The 23,243-nt window shown below is 44.0% G+C and overlaps 2 protein-coding genes across 2 annotated transcripts; both read left to right on the top strand.

Moving 5' to 3' along the window:
* The first annotated feature begins 145 nt into the window (after positions 1-145).
* Positions 146-6,485, top strand: PKDREJ (polycystin family receptor for egg jelly). Its single transcript, XM_062491574.1, is given in 3 exon segments — positions 146-6,092; positions 6,095-6,186; positions 6,189-6,485. Coding segments are annotated over 3 exon segments (6,336 nt in total).
* An 8,524-nt stretch (positions 6,486-15,009) lies between these two features.
* Positions 15,010-22,756, top strand: CDPF1 (cysteine rich DPF motif domain containing 1). Its single transcript, XM_062491573.1, has 4 exons — positions 15,010-15,113; positions 15,171-15,180; positions 17,283-17,393; positions 22,613-22,756. The coding sequence occupies exons 1-4, from the start codon at positions 15,010-15,012 to the stop codon at positions 22,754-22,756; spliced, it is 369 nt and encodes a 122-aa protein (XP_062347557.1).
* The last annotated feature ends 487 nt before the right edge of the window (positions 22,757-23,243 follow it).

Genomic DNA, 23,243 nt, shown 5'->3' with positions numbered 1-23,243 from the left:
GGTGTTCGAAGTTAAATAGTGTTCTCACCAGTTGCCCTCCGGAGAAGGCTCGGGTACCCTTGGGCTGCTGTCCCAGCCGTTGGGCCACCCCAACGAGCAGCGCCCGTCAGGCCGCGGGTCCTCCGCCCCGTCCCCTCTGGCCGCGATGGCCGCGCTTCTGCTGCTTCTTCTGCAGCTGCTGGCCTGCTGCCGCCGGGGCTCGGCGTCGTCCCCTGTTCGTCTCCAGCCGTCACCCCTGCGGGTCAGCTGCCCGGGCCCTCACGGCCAAGTCTTCCAGCGGCAGGACAACGAGCACAGTGTGTCGTGCCTGTGGAACAGGACCGTGACCCTGCGTTACCAGCCCGCCCCAGGAGCAGGGCCGGAGGTAGAGGGGGAGGAAGGGCAGTCACCATCCCCACCTTGCTGCCTCTGGTACCTGAACTCGGCCTCCGTGAGGAACATCTCACGCTGGTCAGGGCAGGTGGTGCTGCGGACAGGACAAGCTCCCTCACCCGGGGCCTCCAGCCTTCTTACAGTGCAGTGCTCGTCTGCCTCCTGCGCTGCTCCCGAGTGTTTTCACCACAACGTGAGCGTCGAGATCTCGGGGCAGGATATGCGACTGTTCGTGCTGTGGCCGCAGACACACATCATCCGAGTGTGGCAGCCGGTGGAGCTGGGCTGGTGTGCACGCCTCAAGAGTGCCGGCTGGCAGTACCGCTTCAGCAGCCGGGGAGGTGTGCCCTCCACCCTTCTCCTTCCCAGCAGTGAGCACCAGGACACATCACCTGCTGTCTACCCAACAGCTGAGTTGCAGCAGACCTGTGCCACCTACTACAGCTACCGCATGACTGTGTGCTACAGGAACCCCGGGATCCACGTTGCTTTGGTCAGTATTGAACAGATGCCTCACATGAGCTTCAACCTCTCTCTCAAGGTGGAGCGTGACTTGGTGCATGTCCTCAGTATCAGCTCCAAGCTCCTTAGTGTTGCTCATCAGCCCCTCAGCTTGTCCTGGTGGCTTCAGCCCCTTACCCTGAGTACACTTGCCTACAGACTGGTGGACACTCAGGCTATAGGTGGTTGGCTCCACTCCTACAGTTCATTCACACTGTCGAGCAACTTCTGTGCCATTTCTACACCTCAGAGCTTGGATGAGATAGTGGTGGCCAGCGTTTACTTCCATGTTGATGGAAAGAGGCTTGAGAAATTGGCAGGGGAACTCCACCTGGTCAATGGTACCCTGAGCTTAATAACTGCTGGCAAAGAGACTCCCATCCATGTCAATCTTTATCCAGGGAAGACCAACAGCAGCATTTACATTTTCAGGTACAACCAGGGAACATTTTACACTTCTAAAGACAACAACAGCACTTTTTCCACAGATGGCCCTAACACATGCACTGTATTATACCAATACAAGGAGCTCTCCTACTTACTCACCATAGAGTTTCTGGCCTTAGAGTGGTACAAGTTCAAAATGTACCTTTATTTGAATCAGAAGAGGGCTTTGATTAGGTCACTTTCAGAAAGAGACCTTGACGTCCAGGTTTTCAGCAGTGGCCGTCCTTTTCTGCAGAACTTTAGTTATTTAGTGTGGTTTATCCCTGCACAACATCCGATGCTACAGTGCGAGTGGACCTTCTATCTGCAGCTTTTTGGCACAAAAAAAGACCACGTTGTCCAGAGTAGCATGTACACTTACAATGACCACATAAAAAATGCCAAGCATTTTGTCCGTCGTTCTGCTTTATCCTTTGATGCAGACAAATACACAGGGTTTGTGGCAAAAGTGAACTGCACCAGCAGTGCATCTATACCATCTCTTCTAAGTGTCAGGGTCAACAACCATACTGCAAAAACCATAGAAGCACCAGTGGTTTGTGAGAAAAAGGAATGTAGGATAACCAGGTGTTGGATTCAGAGACCCGATCCCAGATCCAATATCTTGTACAAGAAGAGGGCATTAGAATTTTTCCTCTTTGTCAAGTTGAATGTAGACTGCCACATTGGCATGTCTATCAACTCTTTATGGCGTGTTTATCCTGCTAAGGACACAAAAACTGAGCCAGACTGGTCACATCCAGTAAACACTTCTTCAATGTTTGGTGTAAAAATGATACATTTAACTGTTCCCAGTAATACTTTAGATTACGGGTTGTATCTGTTTTATTTCACTGCTGAGGCAGTCCCAATTAGGACCTCAACAGTCCTCAAGGCCTATGATATGATTTATGTTCAGATTGAGAGAGCTGATCTATTGGCGAATATTTCAGGAGGCTCGGTCCGCACAGTGGGTTTTTCTGATAGCTGGACTCTGGATGGCTCTGAATCCTCTGATCCTGATTCACAGGAAGGACCACTGATATTTACTTGGTACTGCACTAAAGACTCAGCAGACTATAAAACCATGAAATTCAACCTGAAAAACAGATGCCATCCATTCCAGAAGGATTTGAGATGGATAACACCCTCAGGTCCCATTCAAAAAATACCACCAGAATCCCTCCCAGGAAGCACCTTATACTACTTTCGCCTGGTGATTCAAAAGGGCAAAAGGATGGCTTATGCTGACCAAATTGTAGAGGTGGATCCTGGTCCTCCACTCATTCTGAATGTGAGATGCCTTGAAAACTGTGGTAGTAGTATAATTCCAACAGAGAGATTTTCCATATCTGGAAAATGCTCAAACTGCAAACCAAGCAACAAGCCACTATATTACTGGTCCCTTTTTTCAGACACCTCTAAAGAAATTCAGTTTGATTGGGCTTCCAAAACATCAACAGGGAGGTCTGGGGCTTACATGTCTATACATGCTCAGACTTTCATAAAGCCTGTATATCCATCCTATGTACTTCACTTAAGCGTAACTACCTGGGATGGTAGGAGCTCATCCTTCATATCACCCTTTACAGTAAATACTCCACCTCGGGGAGGCAGGTGTAATATCAGCCCCCGCTATGGTATAGCCTTTCTGACAAAATTTGTTGTTAAGTGTAGAGGATTTTATGACAGCCATTTACCTCTGACATATAAAGTAATAGTAGCTTCCAGCGTACCCCAAACTACCACAGTAACTTCTGTGGTGGAAAACACGTTTGGCCCAATTCTGCACTTTGGTTATGACCCTCAAACTCCTCCATCTTTTCTCCCAGTTGGAGTGCCTTCTCACAAGTACACTTTGACACTTTATATTCAAGTCTGTGATTCCATGGGGACATTTACCCAGGTGAATTTACATGTCCATGTAAAGAACCCACATGAAACTCAGTCCCTTTCAGATGTGTTTCATGAACTGCTGGCTTCAGCAAGCCGTTTAAGCACGTCAACATCTGATCAGCAGACTCAAGATCGTCTTAGAGCTGGTTATTTGACTTACCTTGCAGCCTCACTCTTAAACTACATTAAAAACACACCAACTGTCCAGCTCCCTCAGGCTCAACTTCGGGAAAGTGTGGTTAATACAGCCTCGAGTATTTCAGTAAAGAGCATGATGGAAATCAACCAAGTAGTGGCTGTTCTTTCTGAAGTCACAGAGGCAGTTGAGAAAATGAATGTTAGGTCACAAGACCTTGCCATTGGGAAACTGACAGAAGCAAAAAGAGCTCTACTGAGACAGAGACATAGGACCCGTTTGTCTGAGGAAGCAGAAATTCAGACCAGTGGAATACTAAGATGCTTGTCCAACATCCTGAGAGCTGATCTTCTGCGTCTCAAGAATGTCAGTGCAAATGGAATTCAACATGTTTTCTCCATCATTGAAGGGGTAATAGAAGTAGTTTCCTTGGGGAAAGTCCCTGAAGAAATAGAAACTCTAATAGAAACAGGACACTGGAATATCACTCTGAAGAAAAAGGAAGCCTGGAACATTACAAATGATTTGCCTGCCACATACACCTGCCACAACTGCTTTTATCCAATAGTGAGAAACGAAGATGGTTCAGCAGTGAGCCCGAGTACTGTGGTTGCCACTGCTATTTTTGAATTTGATGAGAGCCCCTTCCCTTGGTTAGGTTACACATCAGATATCATATCAATAGTCATGGGGTTTAAAGTTGCAGAGAGTACACGTAATGGGGATCTAATTCCGATGATGACTGAAAGAGCAGACATTTTTCTTGCCAGGAAAGGTGGACTTACAACTTTTAATTTAGTAATGGGACCCGATAAAACCGAAACTTACACAATTGGAGGATTTAGTTTTGAGGTCAATAAAACTACCACAAGCATATACTTCCAGATCATGACAAAATTAGAAGTTACTTTCAAGGTGCTGATATTTACAGGTACCAATCTCACTCATGCTCAGCCTGTGGCCTCGTTTGCTGCTTTTCACAACATGCCAACAGTTGCAAGTGGAAATGGGACAACCACTGCTGACTGTAGCATTACAGGTCCCTATATAGTCTGTATCCCACAGTCCCTGCTGACAATCATAGTGCAGGATAGTGGCGTAGACAGTCAGAACATCTCTATTGTCTTGCAGACACACTATATCTTAAGGTACCCAAACCGGAAACTGGTGGACATACACATTTTTAATGATGGCTGTCTATATCTGGATGGGGTTGAAAGTCAGTGGAACAAAGACATGTGCAAGGTTGGCTCCTTGACCGACTGGCAGAAGATACACTGTGTCTGTGACTCCAAGCAGACTCGCCAACGTCTGCCAGCCCTTCCCTCAGGCAACATCAAGTTCCTGGCAGCCAAAGTCGTAGTTCTCCCCAACACAGTAGATCTGGGGAGAAACCTGATAGCAGACATACCTAAAAACCCACTGACCCTTATAACAGTGCTCTCTATTTTTGCCATCTACTTGCTTTTGTGCTGCTGGGCTATAGGAAGAGACAGGGTTGAGAAGGAGATCAAATACATTATCGTTCTGCCAGACAACGAGGCCTCTGATGAAGGGACCTTTTTGGTCACTTTGTACACAGGCAGTCGCTGGAATGCTGGGACCACAGCAGAGGTCTTTCTGCAGCTAGTTGGCCAGTATGGCAGGAGTAAATTTCGTTGTTTATGGCACCACCCTTCTCCAGCTTTCCAGCGGGGAAGCATTGATTGCTTTCTGATAACTACTAAGAAAAACTTGGGAGATATTCGATCCTTCAGGGTCAGGCTGAATAACGAGGGCAAATCACCAACGTGGTTCTTAAGCAGAGCTGAAGTTGAGGACATGTCCACCAGGAAGACCTGGTTCTTTCTGTGCAGAAAATGGCTTTTCCTTAACAAGAACAATCCCTTGCGAGACTGGAAATTTTCCGTCACAGACCCCCAGATACCTCTACCCAAATTAGACTATTTTCTAATTAATTTTAACAGGAGACTGACCGAGTACCATCTGTGGCTTTCAGTTTTTGCTCCTGTCATCGCTGGGGCTTTCACCAGGTTTCAAAGGTTGTCTACATTTTTAGCAGTAATATTATTCAGCTTGCTTGTTAATATTATGTTCTTTAATGCTGAAAAAGATGACGAAACTCCAATATATCTGAGGTATTTGAGATCAATAACAGTAGGAATAGAATGTGCTTTGCTTACCCTCCCCGTGGAAATGTTAATAATTGCCTTATTTAAGTATTCCCAGAAGGATCCTCCTCCTGTTGTGACTAAGATGTACCCAAAGGTAGATTCTAGGTACTGGAATAATTGCATAATATCTGAAAAAGATGCAAATGTAATTGACACAGAGGAGCAGACGGTAAGTGTGAATTCCCCTCAGATGGGTAGAAGGTCCCAGAAGTCAAGTTCCAATTTGACAGAAGGGGGCATCTTTTCCAAAGGAAGGAGGCTGAGCAGTACCATCAGGCAGCTTCGCAAGATCCCGGACACTGAGCCTTTGCTGTGCTGGTGGTGTGTCTGTGTGGCCTGGGGACTGGTTCTGAGCATAACTGTGCTCTCATCATTCTTCATTGTGCTCTATGGTTTGTCCTATGGCTACCAGACTTCCCGAGAGTGGCTCATAGCATCTGGAACCTCCTTTCTTGAGAACGTGTTTTTCCATTCAATTCTGAAATCCTTACTTTTCTCAGCTATGAGCACAATTCGTCCAAAATATCTTGAAGACATCAGATGGGTAACTCAGGAAAAGCATGTGGAGATAAACTCAGCTGAAGAAACTGAGAGAGTTCTGTGAAATTTGCTGATGTCAGAGGCACCAAGTAATATCAGCCTTTGGAAGGTGATGAAAGCAAACATGCTGAGAAGGGCATAAAAAAATTAAAATAAATGCACTTATTTTCATTGAGGGTATCATCCATCACATTGTCTTTTTGTCACCGCTGTTAAATTTTGCATATCCCACGGAGAATGCCAACAGGCTCCACTACAGCCAGTCCCTGAGTAGAAGCTGCTTTCAAAAAACTTCTCCCACCCAAGTTTTGTGGCTAAGCATGAGCTTGTATCTCACGGCAGTATCAGCTCCTCTACCCAGCTCGCAGACGGGATGCCCACGGAGCCAGCTCCGCACTGAGCACGGCTCTCACCTCTGGCTGGAGCACATGCTGATGTAAGAGCAAAAAATACCCCGAGGGCTGGAAAACATCGGCGTGTCCATCCCGAGGGCTGGGGATACGCGGGGGACACGGCGTGTCCCCCGAAGCCGGAGCAGGGAATGAGGGAAGGCAGGCCGCGGTCACGGGGGCACGGCGCCCCCTGCCGGCCGCCCGGAGCCCCCTGCCCCTGTCGGGGAGGCCCCGGAGCCGCGGCGTCCGCGCGCCGTTCCGGAAGTGGCTGGGTGGGCGTCGCGTGTGGGGGAACGGGGAACGGGGAACGGGGAAAGGGAAAAGGGAACCGAGAACGGGGAAAGGGGAACGGGGAACGGGAGTATCCCCGGGTGGAAGGTGGGCGCCGGAGGGAACTGGAGCCGGCGGGAAGTGGGAATCGGGAGGTTAACGGGACAGAACGGGAAATGGGGGTTGAGGGCGGGGGGAGACACACAGGGACCGGGAAACGGGGAGCAAAGCGGAACTGAGGAGGGGATCGAGGAACGGGAGACGGGGGCGAAAGGAGCTGGGGATCCGCGAGAGGGTGGAAACGAGGACCTAGGGAGAGCATGAGGGAGCTGGGAACCGAGACGACGGCGGAGGGAACCGGGAATTCTGGGGCAAAGGGGAGCGGGACAGAGAACCGGGGTCCGGGCGAGGGAACCGGGAGTGGGGGAGGACAGCGGAGCCCGGAGGCGGGGTAGCAGCTGGCGGCCAGGAGACACGGTTCCCGAGCTAGAGCCCCCTGTCTTCCAACTTCAGGCACCTTGGAGCCGAAGAAGTGGATCTGTGCACTCCTAGTTAGAGAGGATATGTAACTATGTTATTACAAATGAAATGGCATGCTTCATATGATCAAAATTTAAGACCTTCATGCTTCTGGATCCCATACCAGAAATACTTTCCTCATGCCTTAATTTTCCGTGTAAATTAAGGACAAAGGAGCTGTTACAGTGAAAGAGCATTAGTGATACCTTGTCTCACTTTTCATCTTTCCTCAAACAGAGTCGCTACAAATATGACAAGGTTATGATGAAGGCTCCTCTGAAAGTTTTATTCTGCCCAGATGCAGCAGTCTGGGGTTGTTCAGATCAAAGACGGTTATTGTTCTATGAGAGTTGTAGGAAAATACTTGGATTCTGCTGGTAAGGTGACTTGTGATGGAGATGTGCTTCCCAGGCTGGTTGAGATACCAAGCTCTCTATCCTGTGCACTTTTTGCACTGATCTGTTGATTAAATCAGTGTTCTTACTAGCACAAACATCACTACAACAAAAAAAGTGTAAAAAATCACAAAATTCCCAATAGATAGGCAAAACATGAGATTTGGATTAAGAAAAAAATTATCTATAAAATAAAGAAAGAACTTATCTATATGTTTGCAATGGTTTGGGCTTCCTTAGTCCAGGCCTGGAAAAAGCAAGAGAGGAATGGTGAGTGTTTTTTGCTTCTTTCATCAGAGCTTGGTGATAGCATTTTCACCTGCTCTTTCTGTTTTCTTTTTTGCTGCCTCCTTTGAAGTCTGCTTTTAACTACAGGCCATAATAACTTTGCACTACGCCTTCTCCCCTAGCTGTTCATTTATTTTGTCATAATTTTCCCAACATGAGTGAAGTTATTAACCATTAACCATACTTGGAGCCATGTGTATGTGCAGAAAGGAAGCACACATTTGAATCTGGCATGAAACATCAGTGTTTTTAAGACTTATCTACCTAGACCTAAAGCTAGCTCTTTGAAAAACTTTGAAAAACATGGGCAACATAAAATTTCTGTCAAGACCCCATCAGCTCTGCTGCTTAATCAGCTCTACTCTGAGCCCACACTTTCTTTTTGGACCTCAGTGAAATCTTAGTTAGACCTGTCTGTGTTTGCTGGACAGATGGAGATCTAAAGCCAAAGAAGAGTTTATTAAGTATCTGTGGCATGTTTTGCTGCCAGTTCTTAGTGGATTTTGAGCTGCATGGGTAAAAAGTCAGAACTGTGAAAATTTTATGTGCCTGCCTTCCTAGCATGTGAGCCAGGAGGAGCAAACCACTCTCGTTATATTGAATTCTAGAATTTGCGTTGTTCATCTCCGTCCATGAGTACATTTACCATATGAGAAAAAGCCACTTTTCTTCTATTTTACTTCTGATGGACATGGAAGTAAATCTGTCCAAAAGAACTTCTGAAGGAAAGAGCATTAGTACAGACCCTCTGGATAACAGACTGTGCAGGGTACAGAGCATGCACAAAAGGAATGGCCTGGCACTCAGTGATAAAATAGGTCTCCAGCTCTCTAAGAACACATATTACCTGGTGTCCTACACAGAATTATGGAAGTGGTTCTTGTGCGTGTGCCTTAATACCTCTTTGGTGCATCAGGTGTTGAAAGAAGTGCAACCTCAGTACCTGCATCTTTTTTAGGCAAATTAATAAAATACTAGTTGGAAAGCCTAGTCTTTTTGACAGGCACAAACAGAGAAACCTGAAAACATCACTAAAAATTCAGGAAGTTCTGTGCCTGCCTGAATTCGCCTTGTTTCATATTGCTACTTGGCTAGAAGACAGGAATTTTGTATAGGCCTATGTCACGAAGTTTGGAAGCTGCTAACCCTTGACTAAAAGACTTAATTTCCCCTGTAAACTTAACCAATGATGTGGCCTTGGGGTGAAGGTATGAAACAAGGAAGCTGTTTGCAAATTCCCAGCAAGTGCCCCAGAAAAAAAAAAAAACTTGCTCTATCAGATGTGCTGCCAGTGGATCTCTGGTGCTTTTCTGTGCTTACTGTTCACACCAGATGGGACAACAAACCTTGAGGAGTATGTCCCACAGGCAATGAGCATGGCTGCAGAAGGTGTGCTGGGCCATGTGCATGCAGAAGTTTTAGGTTTAGTAGGGACAGGTCTGTCTTTATTCCCAGGTTTTCTTGAAGCTGGCACTCTTCACCCCATACCCCTCACCCCTGTGGTAGTTTTGTTTGCTTTTCCTTCTGGATAGTTTTTCTTTATTCTGCAGTCCCCAGCTCAAGCTCATTCCTAACAAACCAAGAGCTGCAGTCAGGCTTTATTGGAAAAAATTAACTTTCCCAACTATGTTAATGCTGAACATCTTCCTGGTGACAGGAGAAAGTGGACACCAGATCCACAGCATGGACACTCACATGCAACCCCATGTCATGGGCCTGAGTCTTTCCTTACAGTCCCAACTTTGCTTTCTGTGGGGAGATTAATCACTGGAGCTGTGTTTCTTCCTTTCAGGATTATGTCAAATGGTAGTGTCTTATTTCCTGAAATACTGTGTTAGCCTCTTCTCCTGTATTTCCACAAAATCTTGGTGTTCCTATTTTTGGACTCTGTTGGAAAGTATTGCACTAAGTTTAGATTGTGCTTAACCAAGCTGATACTTTCAGTGTTACATGTGTGGCCCTGCACTTAACTTTTTCTAAGGACAACTAAAAAAGTAATGGTCATCGCTTATATATTAATAGAGCAACTTGCTCTTCCCCACTATGGCTCTTAATGTAACAAATTTCTAATAGGGAGCTGCAGTTTGGAAGGAAGACAAAATGAGTTCAGGACAGAGGGTTACTGTGGCTGTAGATTGATTTTTTTTTTTAATTGTGGCTGAACTAGGAGGAAATTTAGTGAAATCTGACTTCAGGTCTGTTTTTTTCCTTTTGGCAAAGAATAACAGTTCTGTGATCCAGAATTGATGATCACTTCAGCAACACTTTAGTGTTTGGATCTCTTGTGTTACTGGTAGATGATGCCTTGTGCAGCTTTCCTGTGTGAAGCTTTAAATTCTCACCTAATTTGAGGTTCTTACTAAATGCTGCCTAATTTAGAGCAGGCTGCATGCCATCTCTGAGTAAGGGGCACTTGGGCTTGGTTTTTGTTGAGTGTTGGTTTTTCAGCTTTGTTAAATCATGGATTTTAGGTATAGATTCCTTTTTGAGACTCCTTGTGTGTTCGAAAGACTTTTTACCTAAGAAAAGGGTTTGATTTGCCTGTTTATGTTACTCCTCTTTCCCTGCAACTGTTCAGAAAACACACTGGCTTTCACATCTGTGACCACCTAGACCGTTTATCCTGCTGCTGCCATGGGGAATCCATGGAAGCTGTTGTTCAGGAGCAGGGCTTGGGGCCTGCTCTGTGACCCGGTGGCTAGAGGGAAGCCTGCAGTGATCTCTGTTCCTTCCAAGCAGAGAAAGCATAACAATGCCAGCACAACCCCCCAGCCTGGGGGAAAGGGTGCTGCAAATCGAGGTTTAATTCAATCAAGTCATCTTTGGGAGAGTGAATAAGGACGAAAGTTCTGAATGGTCATGCTTGGTGATATTACTGTCCTGGGCTCATTCATACTGAACCCAAGGTAAGTCACCTCAAAAGAAGAGCAGGAAGCCAGCCACAGGTGATCTAAACATGCCTTCAGGTCTGTAGCATGAAGGAACAGGAGGAAGAAAGTTGTTCACCTGGGGATTAACTAGCAAGTAAGAAGGTTCTGCTGTTTTATCTACTACCTGATCAATTAGGCAGCAGATTGTTTTTCTGAAGAAGGCAAGTGCATTGCTGGTGCTGAAGTGTATTTAAATATCTATCATACCAAACACTGGGACATGCCAGGGTATAAACTCCTGCCCTTCTACTAGAGAGCAGTCTTACCTGTAGAAAATCAAACTGTGAATGTTTTAATAGATTGTTGTCATCAACAGTGGATACCAGGAAAATCCTGGCAGGTAAAAGAAACAAGGGTTTTGTAGGAGAGGATTAAGGGTGTGTCAATGTTGGTTTTATCTGACAGCTTTTAAAATCAAAGTCTGCATCTGTTTTAGGCACTTTGTTTCTTGTATGGTTTCTCTAGCTTATCAGTGACTTAGAAATACAGGAGTCTCCTGTGGAGTCTTAAGAGGGGCTTAACCTATGCATTGTAAATACTTGTGCTAATGAGGTTTGAAGCAAAGAAAATCAGATTACTTATCTGTGCTGCTGCTTTGCCACTGACCCTGACAATTTAAGGGTGATTTATGATTTCTGGCATGCCTTCCAGGCCTCTTAGCAGAGTGCTCCAAGCAGAATTGCCCTGAACTCTTTAGGAGTCTCCAGAGAACTGGACTAAGAGCTATTTCCCCATGTCTATATCAGGTATCAGCTGCAGACAGCATGGAGAAACACTCTTTCAGCGCTACTTATCCCGTGCCTTTATTTTCCTGCATTTATTTCCTTACTATGGCACTGAAATCTGTGTGCTTCACCTTTTGCCAGAAACACGTGAGCCAAATTCACACACACCCTGCAGCACTCTAGGCTTGACCTGGCAGGTTTCTGTAGACCGCGTTAGTTCAGTGGTTACCCAAGCATGTGGGTAACTGTGTTCTTTCCAGAAGAGCTGGGCATGTGCATCAAGTAAAGATGTGTTCAAGTACCTTGTGGTTTCCAGAGTGGAAAGTGCTTGGGCAGAATTCAGTTCTGGACAAGGTGTTGTCAAAGACCTGTTTGACGTGTGTGAGCCAGACAGACTTGTGACAAGTTACTGGGACATAATGCTGCTTCAGAACATACCAACATAAAAACAAAATATTGGTAGCACCTGGTGATGATTTGGGCTGCTCTGATCACAAATTTCCTATCATTATTAAGAAGGGATTAGTGCCATAGACTTTCTCCTCAAGAGATTCTCTATTCTGCTGCTGGTTTGCTAGAGAGAAATGAGTTCTCACTCTGCTTCATGTTTCTGGAGGGCAGACAGACACCTGTCACACTGTCACATCCCACTAAGATGGTGTGTAGTGCCAAATCAATGAGCTGACCAATGTGATAAAGCAATGTCTGGCTCAACTGGGTTTATGTTATAAAGGCATAGTTATTCAAAGCAAATGAACTTTTTGGAAGCAACTCTTTGTGAGAAAGTGCATCTTGGGACTTGTCTGCTTAGTGGTTTAGACTAAAGGTGTGAAGCACATGCATAAACTTGCCATTAAATACCTTTCTTCAGAAGGAAATGGCTTTACTTTGTTGTATAGCAAACTTTACTTCTGAATGGGAGCATTTATTTTGTGAAATCTGTGCTTTCATTGACCTCACACCTTTAGTCATGGATTTTAACTTTCCCAATTGCTGATGTGTAGACAAACTCTTGGGACAAATGGTGTTCCCAGTGAAATAAAACTTGGTACAGCTGCTACCAGTGACTTGTAAGTTGGGAGTAAGATGGAAAGCATCATAAATTCATCGGTGCCTTGCAGGCAGGATCATATGCTTTTCAACTGGCATAGCCAAAAATGTGTTTGGACATAGATATCATTCCTTTCCAGTGGTAGGCATTGAACAGATTCTGTTCTACATGCCAATGGTCTGCGAGAGAGCAGGTGTTTCTATATCTAATGTACTTCAGCTCTGAACCCAGGGCTGTTATTTTAACTTGGGATCAGGACATATTAATTCCAAAGTCTATGACCCTCACTGCCATAAATACTTCTTTTTTGTTGTTGTGGTTCTTGGTCTTTTGCACTATTTTAAAGAAAAAGTCACCATTATAGCTTCTGTATTTGATTCAAGTGACTTTCCATACTCTACTTTAGGGCTAATGATTTCTCCTTTTTAAGGAAGACTGATTACAAAAAATTGCATACAAGTGTGGATCTGAATCTCATTCAGTCAAGTGGGTATGTTGGTACTGCTGCTGGGTACCTGCAGAAAAGGTGAAATTCGGTATGTCAGGGGGACCTAGCTGGTATTCCTAAAATGCAGGGTTCAAAAAGTAGACTTCTTAGCTGAGTTAGTGCATAGCTTGAAGAATCTGAATTACAGTATACAGGGAGAAATGTGCATGCCATACACCTGACAAATCGGAAAGCACTTGAGTTAATTAAATGCTCTCAATCATCCCTGTGAGGCAGGGAAAACACATAATATCCAAGGGTCATATAATTTGTGAAAAAATATCATTTTCTAAGGTGTTCTCAAGGTGAATTTATTTATTAATCCACTGTCCAGCTCCATTTGTGTTACATCCAAAGAACTCTGTGTTACTGAAATGGCAGGAATGACTAGGAAAGGCTGGTAGTAAAGGAGTGATGAGGTAAGGGAGATTTTTCCCAAAATTAAGTTTCAGGGTTTAACAGGCTAGGACTTTCTGAACTGGGTGTCTGTCATGAAGTCTCTGTGGAGTCTGAGGATCTCCCTGGTTTTCTGGAACATTAGATGACAAGTAGTTCCAGCTCTGCTTCACCTTGCCCCTAGTTCACCTTGTCAGCAGATGTCTCTGAGGATTCAGTTTCACTCTGTTGGGCAAGCAGAAATAGCATCTTACTGTCACCAGAAGAGGGATGTGCAGGTCCCTCATCCCAGCCCTGCCTTTCTGCTGGTGCTGCAGTTCTGGCTCTTACCTTGTGCTGTTAGCAGCTGTTGGATTCCTCTGCAAGCCAATTTAGTTTCTTAAAAGCAATAAGGAAAAAAATACTGGAAGAAAAAAATTTAAAAGTATTTTTATTACTGATTAGTAATTAGTGTGATTTAGTAAGGCTGAGACCATGGACCAAGGTGTTGGGTGTTGGATACCAGCTGCCCATTCTCTGTGTTTTGGGATGTTTTAGATCACCTCTGGTGTCAGCCTGTAGGCTGCATAGCCACCAGCTGGGCATTCAGGTTGGAGTGTGTTAGGTGCTTTTGGATGTGCTTTTGGAGCACATCCTTTGGTTTATTTTTTTTCTGAAACCCTCTGATTTGTGTACTGTGAGACTGCTCTGTGGTGCCAGCTTGTGGGGTAAGGAGGGACAGTCAGGTGATTTGTCCCCAAAGAAAACGCCTGAGCTGAAGCATAAATAGGGACGTGGCCTTAGTGAACTGGATCAGCTCTGAAGGGAAAGTCTCTGGCTCAGACCTGGAGGAGTGGGAATACCCTGATGTCCTTTGGCAGGCTGTGGATGTGCTCAGCTGGGAGCACATGGTATAGGGTGATTCCATTGGTCTCATTTCCATAGAAAGCCAGATGGGACCAGGGATCCAGGGGTAGGCTTCCAAAACTCTATTCCAAGGTGAACCAGAAGCAAAGAAAAAGAGAGTCTTTTCATTGCAACACTTACCTTCCTGGTACCTCCCTCCTGAGTGGAGTCCCAAACCCTTACATGGCTCCAGTTTGAGGGAGGAGATGGGCATTGCAGAACTGGATTGAAATTCTGCACAGCAGCAGATAGGGAACAGCGTCCTGGAAAGCACTTAGGGAGTATGAACCTCAGTTGAACAGAGGGTTTTCAAGCTCGCAGCCATGTGCTTTATCACCTGAGTTGTTTCATGGATGTTCCAAATTAATAGGTGAACTTTATAGTTAGGCTCCCAGTCTGCAATTTGTAGACCTGTCTGAGGAATTGGAAAATTTAACTGGGACATGGGAAACCAGCTTGACTGGGGAGAAGATATTTACTAATCAAGGTTTGCAATTGTCAGTTTTCCACTGGGTTTTAATTTGCAAAGCCAGATGTCTTTAATCTTCTTGCAGGTATGTTCCCAGAATTGCGTTTTGAAGCTACAAGATTTTTTTGCGTGTGTGTTTCTTGCAGGTAGCTTAAAAATGGGTGCTCCCAAAGAAGTTGAGACACCAGGAGAGTTCAAATGTGAGCTCTGTGAGTTTTCAGCCCCATACACATCCTATGGGTGGATGCCACCAAACTCAATGCTCAAGTTGTGTAAGTGCCCTCTGAGATCAGACTTCATTTCCACTATGAGCATTAGAACCCTGGTAGTGTGCACTGCATGAGCCCAATAATGTGCTCTACTCACCCTGTACATGACACTTGGTACTTAAAGTGATCTCATTTTTTCCAAGCAGAAGGAGGGTTAAAAATTTTCAGTGTTGGTAGGAAAGACAATAATCAATTTTTGTGCCCTGCTTCAATACCATGCAAAAATTTGCATTTAACCTATTTCCTAGCCCCACTGACAACTCTAGTATACCAATATTGTCTTGCTAGAATACTGCTGACTGCCAGCCTGGTATTTCTGGGAATAGCCCTTCCCCCACTGTAGCCTCCCTCGGCTAAGCAATACATACACACAACATGGATGAAATATATATGGCAAAAACACTTCTTAAGAGCTCTTTGGCATGATGTGGAGTTTTGAATAGCAGTGCTTTTTTGTGTGGACAATCCCTTGTCAGACCGTGTGATATCAGGGTGTGTGGATGTTCACTGTGTATTTGTATTTTCAGGGACCAAAGCCTTTTCTTCCTCTGATAAATAGGGATAGCTTGACCAGAAATTATTCTGTTTCAGCTATGTCTGCAGACATTAAACTTCCCATAAAATAATACACTTTGCTTTAAACGCATGAGGTGCTTGGTGGAGGCCATCATAGTCAACAAATCCATCAGGCAGACATGGTCAAGAACTCTCTGGAGCTGGAAGTCAGGCATGTACTCAGCATGTCACCCCAATAAGACTGCTCTGCTTCCTAAAGAATGGAAACAGCTGTCGATCACCACCTGCTGGGGTTGTTGTCTGTGGACAGCTGTCTTTTTATCATTTCAAACCCCACAGTGCTACTGGTTTTCCCCCTTCCACTCAGCAGAGCAATGGCCTACCTTTGATCAGGTCCATTCCTGAAGAGTCTGAATGTGAATCTTAATTCAGGTTATCCAAGCTCAGTGTTAACATCCCAGCTTTATTTGGATTGATCAGGTGCCAAAAGCAAAAGAATAATGCTGAAGTATCACACTTCTATAGATGCTTTTAAGAAACATCTTCACACCCCATCTTTCTTGGCTTGCTCACACTTCCAGAATGCAGTGCTGCAGGAAATGTGCTGGACAGGGGGCCTTGTCCAATGGCTCTGCACAGATGAGAGATGGGAATCCTGCAAGGGGAGCTTCGCAAATGCAATCCTGTCTTTGTACCCCAGGAACTCGCTGACAGGGTGATCTGCCATGGTAAGGTGCCTTATCTTTCCTAATAGTGGAAGGTTCTGGCCTTCATTTGCTGTTTGAATGGACAGAAAAAGGAGAGAGGAACACAGTGCTGTGTGCTGTACACTTATGTGTGTACAGAGGTGAGGAGAAGGCAGTACGAGTTGACAGAATACCTTTTATCCATATTACTATCATAATCCAAGTTTGACTTAAGACCAGGAGTAAGTCAGGTGCCCTTGCTGGATGCCCTGTGCAGACAGACACTCAACTGGCTTCTGTATTATTTTGCCTGGAGCTCCCATAAAAAATATAGCTTTAGATTTTCCCAACAGGTTGCCAAATTATTAATAATTGCACTCCCTCAATACCCTGAAGCAAGCAGTACAATCTGCGACATAAAGTAAGCACACTGGAGGTAACTGCAAGGCTCTCTACTAGTAGCTCCTGCTTTCAGGAGTTGAGGACCTCAGCTTTACAGCAGTGACATAATGAAGACAGTAAAACCTTTGTATTTTATATTCATATGCATGCAGCTTTGGAAGAGAATTTCTGATTAAAAGCTGTGCAACTGTAATGGTGACTTGACAAGGTACTGAAGTTGGCCATGCTAAGGAGTGCCTGTCATAAAAAATAGAAGATAATTACTTTAAGGTAGAGGATTGAGAAAAACTTAATAAGATGACATTGAGAGGGTCAACAGTTGCTCTACTTTTGGAAGAGAGATAGAAAGTGTAGTATAGGACTGAAGGCAGCTGCAGAGTTGAGGGTTTTGAAGAAAAAAGGAGCTGTAGAGCTGCTGCATTGCCTCATGCACAACAGCCATATGAGCAAATCAACTACAAAAGGCTGATAACTTTACAGCCTCCACAATTTCTCCCTCTCAACCGTCCCCTACCATGAAGTACACACTTAAAAGCCTGAAATTATTCTTTTGCAAGCTTTTGGAAAAAGCTTATGTCATGAAGGTTCCTGTCACCCCTGACAAAGACAAGTTCCTCATCACTGGGTCTCACTGCAGTTTGTGTAGCAGAGCAGTGTGTGTTGGTACAGTACAAGAAAATCAAGCTGCTTCAATCATTTATCTTTGTTCCAATCCTGGTGACCTGTTAGAGAAAGATCAAGCAGCAAAATCCCAAACAATCCATTTTCAAGGCAAACCATTCCCCCTTGTCCTACCACAACATGTATGTTAATTGTACATAATTGTACGTTCTTGTGGATTCTGCCACATGAAGCTCTCAGTATAAAAATCAAAATGATCAGCAACTCTGAGTGTTCTATATACAGATGAGCACAGTCCAGCCTCTCAAGCACAAGGAGTGCTCTTTTCTACTTCCTTAGCACCAGGAAATTCAAGGGCAATATAGATCACAGTATAAGGGCAGTAGAGATCACACAGAGTAGCTTTTTTGTTCTGTAGAGAGAATATAAGACACAGATTGTTAGGCTTGCACTCACAGCACAGGGCTGTCATCCTATTTGCAAAAGTTAATGTTTAAAGTGAGCAGCGAAGAGAGTTGTACCATGCCATGCTTGCTTTCTGAAGAAGAATGAATTTAGGTAGCAGCTAGAAGGCAACCTTAAACTGTGAAATCTGAGTGCAGTCCAGAAAGGTGGTGTAAAATTACTTGTCTTAATTCCTTCTTCTCAGGGCAGAACTGGCCCCTTTGTCCGCTGTGAGCCTCAAATTTTGGGAGTTGGGCAGACACAGCCAGAAGGATTGTGGCACACTTGGCTCAGTGTAGTTGCTATTCTGACTTGTGGGTGGTCAGCACCAAGGATGGGCTAAGAGGAGCATGCAATAGCACCTTTCTTCTGATTTGGTTTGTTTCCTTGTTCAAGAAATTTCTTACCCAGTTTTGTCAGGCATCCAATTTCAGGAAAAAAAGGTTTAATAACTGAATGGTGCAGCAGCAGGAACAGCTCAGGCTGTTTCCTCCAGGAGGGGTCCTGAATGATGGCACCCCATGGCTTTTATACCCCTACAGTCTGTGATCCCATTCCCATGGGGAATTTTGGGTCTGGGGTCTTCCTGCTGTTCACTGGCTCCTGCAGAGTCTCAGGGCGACCAGTTCTCTCTCAAACTGTGATGCAGGGCCGTGAGTCCTTTTTTAGGAAAAGGATCCATGCCTCTTCCCAGCTTGTTGCTGGGGGCTTCAGTTGTTTCCTACCCTCCATGGCACAATGTGCAGCTGGCATGGGACCTTGCACATTCAGATACCTGCACTGGGAGTATTTCTCAACATACTATCTGAAGTATCTTCTGACATTTAAATGTCTGAAAATCAGCAAAAGTGATTGCAGCTCGGAGGGTTAGTTTTTTGTTTTGTTTTGTTTTGTTTTTTGTTTTTTTGTTTTCTTTCTGTTCTGAAGCTACAAGAGGGAGTTGTAGGCTCTGGCTAGGTGAAGTGCCAGCACTCTCTGGTTGTGGCTGTGGTGGCTGGGCTCAAGTTTCCAGAGCCAGGAAACTTCTGGGCAGTTGTGTAGAGGCTCACATGAGCAGGATCTTCCCTGCTGTCCCTGCAGTGGCAGGAGCTGACTCCCTCCCACACAGAGCCCAACGAGGAGCCAAGTGCAGCTACACAGAGAGTTTGGGCTTAGGGGCTTGATTCCTGCCCTGACATGCCAGGTTTATCCTTCCTTTTTAACAGCAGAGGATTAGCAACACAGACCCATTTGGGACAAACTTGAATGCATTTAACTATTTTCATTCCCAAACAAAGTGTCTTGAATTTAGGAAGGATTCAGCAGGTATTTCCAAATGAGGCAGTTTGAGCAGTCAGAGCATTTCAGTCTTGTAGGGTCTTCGCACACACTGTGCTTTTTTGAATGAAAGTGGGGCTTTTTCTTTAAAAAGATGTGTTTGTTTCAGTTAACCTAGACCTTGGCAATGAATAGAAGATACTCGAAGTGAGCTAATGGAAGCCTCTAATTTTTTTGAAAGTCCTGCTTATTTTGCCTATTGTGGAAATTTGTCAGTCATTTACTGCTTGTTATCTGAGTTTTCAAGATTCCCCTGATGGTATCACTCAAAGTAAAACATTGATTGTAAATAATTGAGAATAAACTTCTTGCCAAACTGGCCAGGCCAGATAGTGAATCACACATATGACTATGGTTTCAAAATGAATTTAGCAATACTTCTTAGGTAACATTGAAAGAGATCTGCAGAAATGATAATTAGTGCTTTAAACACCCACACCACAAAGTAAGTAAACACATACTATTCCTCTTTATGTAGTGAAAATTAAAAGTCCAGAGAAGTAAAAACTTATCCAAGACAATAGAGAAAGTCAGGATAATATCTCTGTATTGGTTGTGGTTCCTTCTTGTGCTTGACCCAAGTATATCAGTTCACTCCTGAGCTAAGTGTTAAAACATAGGAATTTAAGCTGAAGAAAATCATACTTTCTTGCGCCTCTTTGGCAAAGAAGCTGGACCAATTGGAAAGGTTTTAGTGACAGTTTGCTTTTAATATTATGGTAATTCAGAATAGTATTAGGCTAACGTGTGGCAAAATTAAGACTTTTCTGACCCTGGGTTTGGCAAAGGGATTTTAGCTAGCTTTTGTACCTAAGGAGATTTGAAAGACAGATCAGACTTTAGGCTTTTCATGAGACAGCCCATGCTAGCTGAAGTGTATTTCCTTACAGTGGCTATACCAATAAAAGTCATAACTTAGCAGCTGTTCTGTATAGTGCTCATAAACTTAAATATCTCCAAATATCCTCTAAAATTTCACTCAGTTAATTTACTTCAATCATTTTGTAGCCTGTATCACCCTGCTCAAGTCGTTTTATCAGAGTGCCTTGGTAAGTGCCATTAGTTCCAATCCAACTGGGAATAATTCCAGTGATTATCTGTAATGTCTTAAAGCATGTCAAAACCACACAAAAAGGAAGATAATAGAAATGCTTTTAAAAGTTCTTGGGCAGGTTGAGTGCCCTTCTTCCTATTACCCTTTCAGAAAAGGAGAGTGGAAATTATATAACGTGAGCATATTAGTAATTTAAAATAGTTACTTCTGTTTTATTGCAATACTTTCTAAAGACATGGAAAAGTGGCTTTTGGAGAAGAAAGGAGGAAAGGGAGGAAGTTTCAATCCTTATTGCTCACCTCAGCAGAAGGTGACTGCACACTGACCTTGGACATGATTGTAGGTATTAAGTGATAAATGTAATACCACAGCTGCTTCCCACTCAACTTCCAGTCATATGGGGTCAGTCCTGGGTATGGATGGACAAAGCCTTTCCTTTACATATTGTGGTAAAGATACCATCCCTGTATTTATCTCTCTCTCTCTCTATATATATATATATATTTATTTATTTATATTACTTTCAGATGTGATTCATGTCAAAACAGAAATAAACTATGGCAGCATGCTTGGACAGCTCAGTTTTGCCTGAATTGGATTACTCAGTTTGAAATTGAAATGCCCCCCATCCCCGGCCATGGAAGGGAGTAAACACATAAAAGAATCATCTGATTAAACACAGAACTGTACCAGGATGAGAGTTTAAAAGAAGGACTTGACTATACATAGTAAGTTTAATTCATAGGACATTGAAAGAGGCTGAAAATCCCAGGACCGAGAGAGCAGGACTACAAGTAAATGCTCAGGGGTGCAGTGGTTCATAGTCGTGATTTCTCCAGCCCCTGTTGGCCAAAATCTGCACTAGCTGCCAACTCATTTCAGCTAGAAGAATGCAAGTTGAGGACCTTTGTTACCTGTGAGAAGTTGTGTCTTGACATTGGGGATCCCACCTACAGGAACAGGGAGGGGCCATGACCCGGTGGCTGCCACTGAGAGCCCTGAGCCTTGGAGCTGGGGGGCTGTGTGCCATTTGGCAATGCAAGCAACAATAGCCAGGCCAACTTAAACTCTAATCTTCCCTTTTAAACTGGAAGCTTAATGTATTAAGGATACCATGAAACAAAAAACAATAGGCTCTGGAGGTTGTGCAACTGAAATCCACTTTCAGGGCTTTTCAGAGGCTAAAGCCCCACACTCATTCCTGAATATGAAGGGGCCTGGCAGTCAACGAAGAAAAGGACAATAGATGAAGAGAAGTTGTTCCTCAAGCTTCCAAGTCACATGGAAGCAGGCTGATTTTGATTTTGATATAATTATCAGATGAATCTGCTGCTAAAGCCCAGATAGTGACATAAGAAACAAAAGCAAGGAGAGGAACACAGGAATAGCCAAGCCTAGCTCCCAGCTGCAAATGACCATGGCAAGGGGAAAACTTTGCTATTTAGATAAGACCCAGGGAATCCATTTCTCCCCAAAAGATGTCCAGTTCTATCTAAACTGATGTCTTTATTTATTCTTAAATCCCCAAGAATAATGCATCAGCAATACCAATTCCAGCTTACCCATGAAATCCTATTTGGAATTTGATCAGCACGTCAAGAGAACCAGGGATGTCAAGTCTCATTGCAGAGCAAAGGAATAATGCATTAATTAGTTTCTCTTCCAATTGTTCAAACTCTACATTGCAAATGCATTAAAATGTTCCATCAGTTTTGCTTCTTTCTATTCAATTACTGACATCTGGTTACAGCTCCTGAGGAAAAAATAAATATTGGGCCTGTACAAGCTATGAACAGAACAGAAATAACTTCTTTGTGCACAACAGCTTTTTCTTTGCTGTCAAGAGTTCAGAGGAGAGACACTAGCTCAAACTTTAGTACCAGGTGTGGTTTTAGGTTTTAACCAGTGAATGTATTAACTGAGGATAAGGGATGAAATATCATTTGAATTGTCTCAGATGAATGGAGTTCATTTAATTATTCCACTTATTGGACACCTGTGTGATAGTGATATAATAGTGATACTTTTTAGTGGTGTCCTAGGACAGTACAAGTGTGTGGATTAATGGAAGTAAGAATAGGTTTTTGAGATTTATGGAAAAGATGGTCTGTTGGGAGAGCCCCCAGTACTTGGCACTTACATTGGCCTTTAGGCCATTTTTATGGAGACCGGTAAGGAAGAGTGTGCTGAGGCTCCAAGTCTCACATGCCATTGGTGAAGGTCAGTTTAATAGAAGCAGTGGGACAGTTGATTTGGGAGGTTTTATTTTTCACCCAGTTGGCTCTAACCAGATATTAGAATTATTAAGTAAGAAAAAGTTAAATTGATGGAATATTTCAGCCTAGAAGAATAATTTATTTTAGAAGAATTCTAAATATAAATGTAGTTTAATGAGACTGGAACGTAAATATTTCCATTGTGTATCCTGCTAGTAATGTTATTTCTTTACAGGACTGTAGTCTGTTCTACTCCAAAAGTTTCTGCCTCCCCTGTGTGAAGGAAAACTTAAACACCTTTCCTTTGGAAATAAAAGAAGACATGGATAAAAGGAAGCCCCAGCAGAAATCCTGCAAAGAAAACGGATACAAAGCATAAATCTTGAAGGCCCAAGAGCGACAGTTCTTTGGCTGGAGTTTCTCCTCTCTCTGCTTAGAGACTATCATGTTGCTCCTTTTAAAGAAGTGACCTTCATCAGCTCACTACTACTGGAGAGAGCAGCACATTGCCTTGCCCTTGGCTGGGGTTCAGACATCCCCGTGCAGCGCCGGCCACGCCAGGGAGCAGCTCCGAGGTGCTGAGGAGCCAGAAAGGAAGGCAGATGAGCCTGCTGTCACCATGTGAAATGCTTGCAGTAAGAAACCAAAGAGCATAGGAACCACGTCCAGATTTTCACATTTGCTATTTTAGTGCTTTGAGTGTTCTTGACACTCCTGCAGTGTAATGAAATCATGAAACAGATTGATCTGGCTTAATTCGGTATATACCCAAGAAAGTCAGTGTACACCAATTGCTAATCTGGCAGTGCCGTCCTGATAAGATTACATTAGGCAGGGAATTTAAAGCTCTATTTTTAAGTCTAAAA

The sequence above is a fragment of the Cinclus cinclus genome, chromosome 4, assembly GCF_963662255.1.
Source record: "Cinclus cinclus chromosome 4, bCinCin1.1, whole genome shotgun sequence".
NCBI lineage: Eukaryota > Metazoa > Chordata > Aves > Passeriformes > Cinclidae > Cinclus > Cinclus cinclus.
Note: the sequence above shows the minus strand (reverse complement) of the source record. Positions and strands in the feature narration are given on the sequence as shown.

Bases quoted from the DNA above. Each gene is read 5' to 3' on its own strand.
- CDPF1 (XM_062491573.1), top strand. From the start codon at position 15,010: ATGGGTGCTCCCAAAGAAGTTGAGACACCAGGAGAGTTCAAATGTGAG. The intron at 17,394-22,612 runs GTACAAGAAAAT...ATTTCTTTACAG, and splicing joins GAGCAGTGTGTGTTGGTACA to GACTGTAGTCTGTTCTACTC.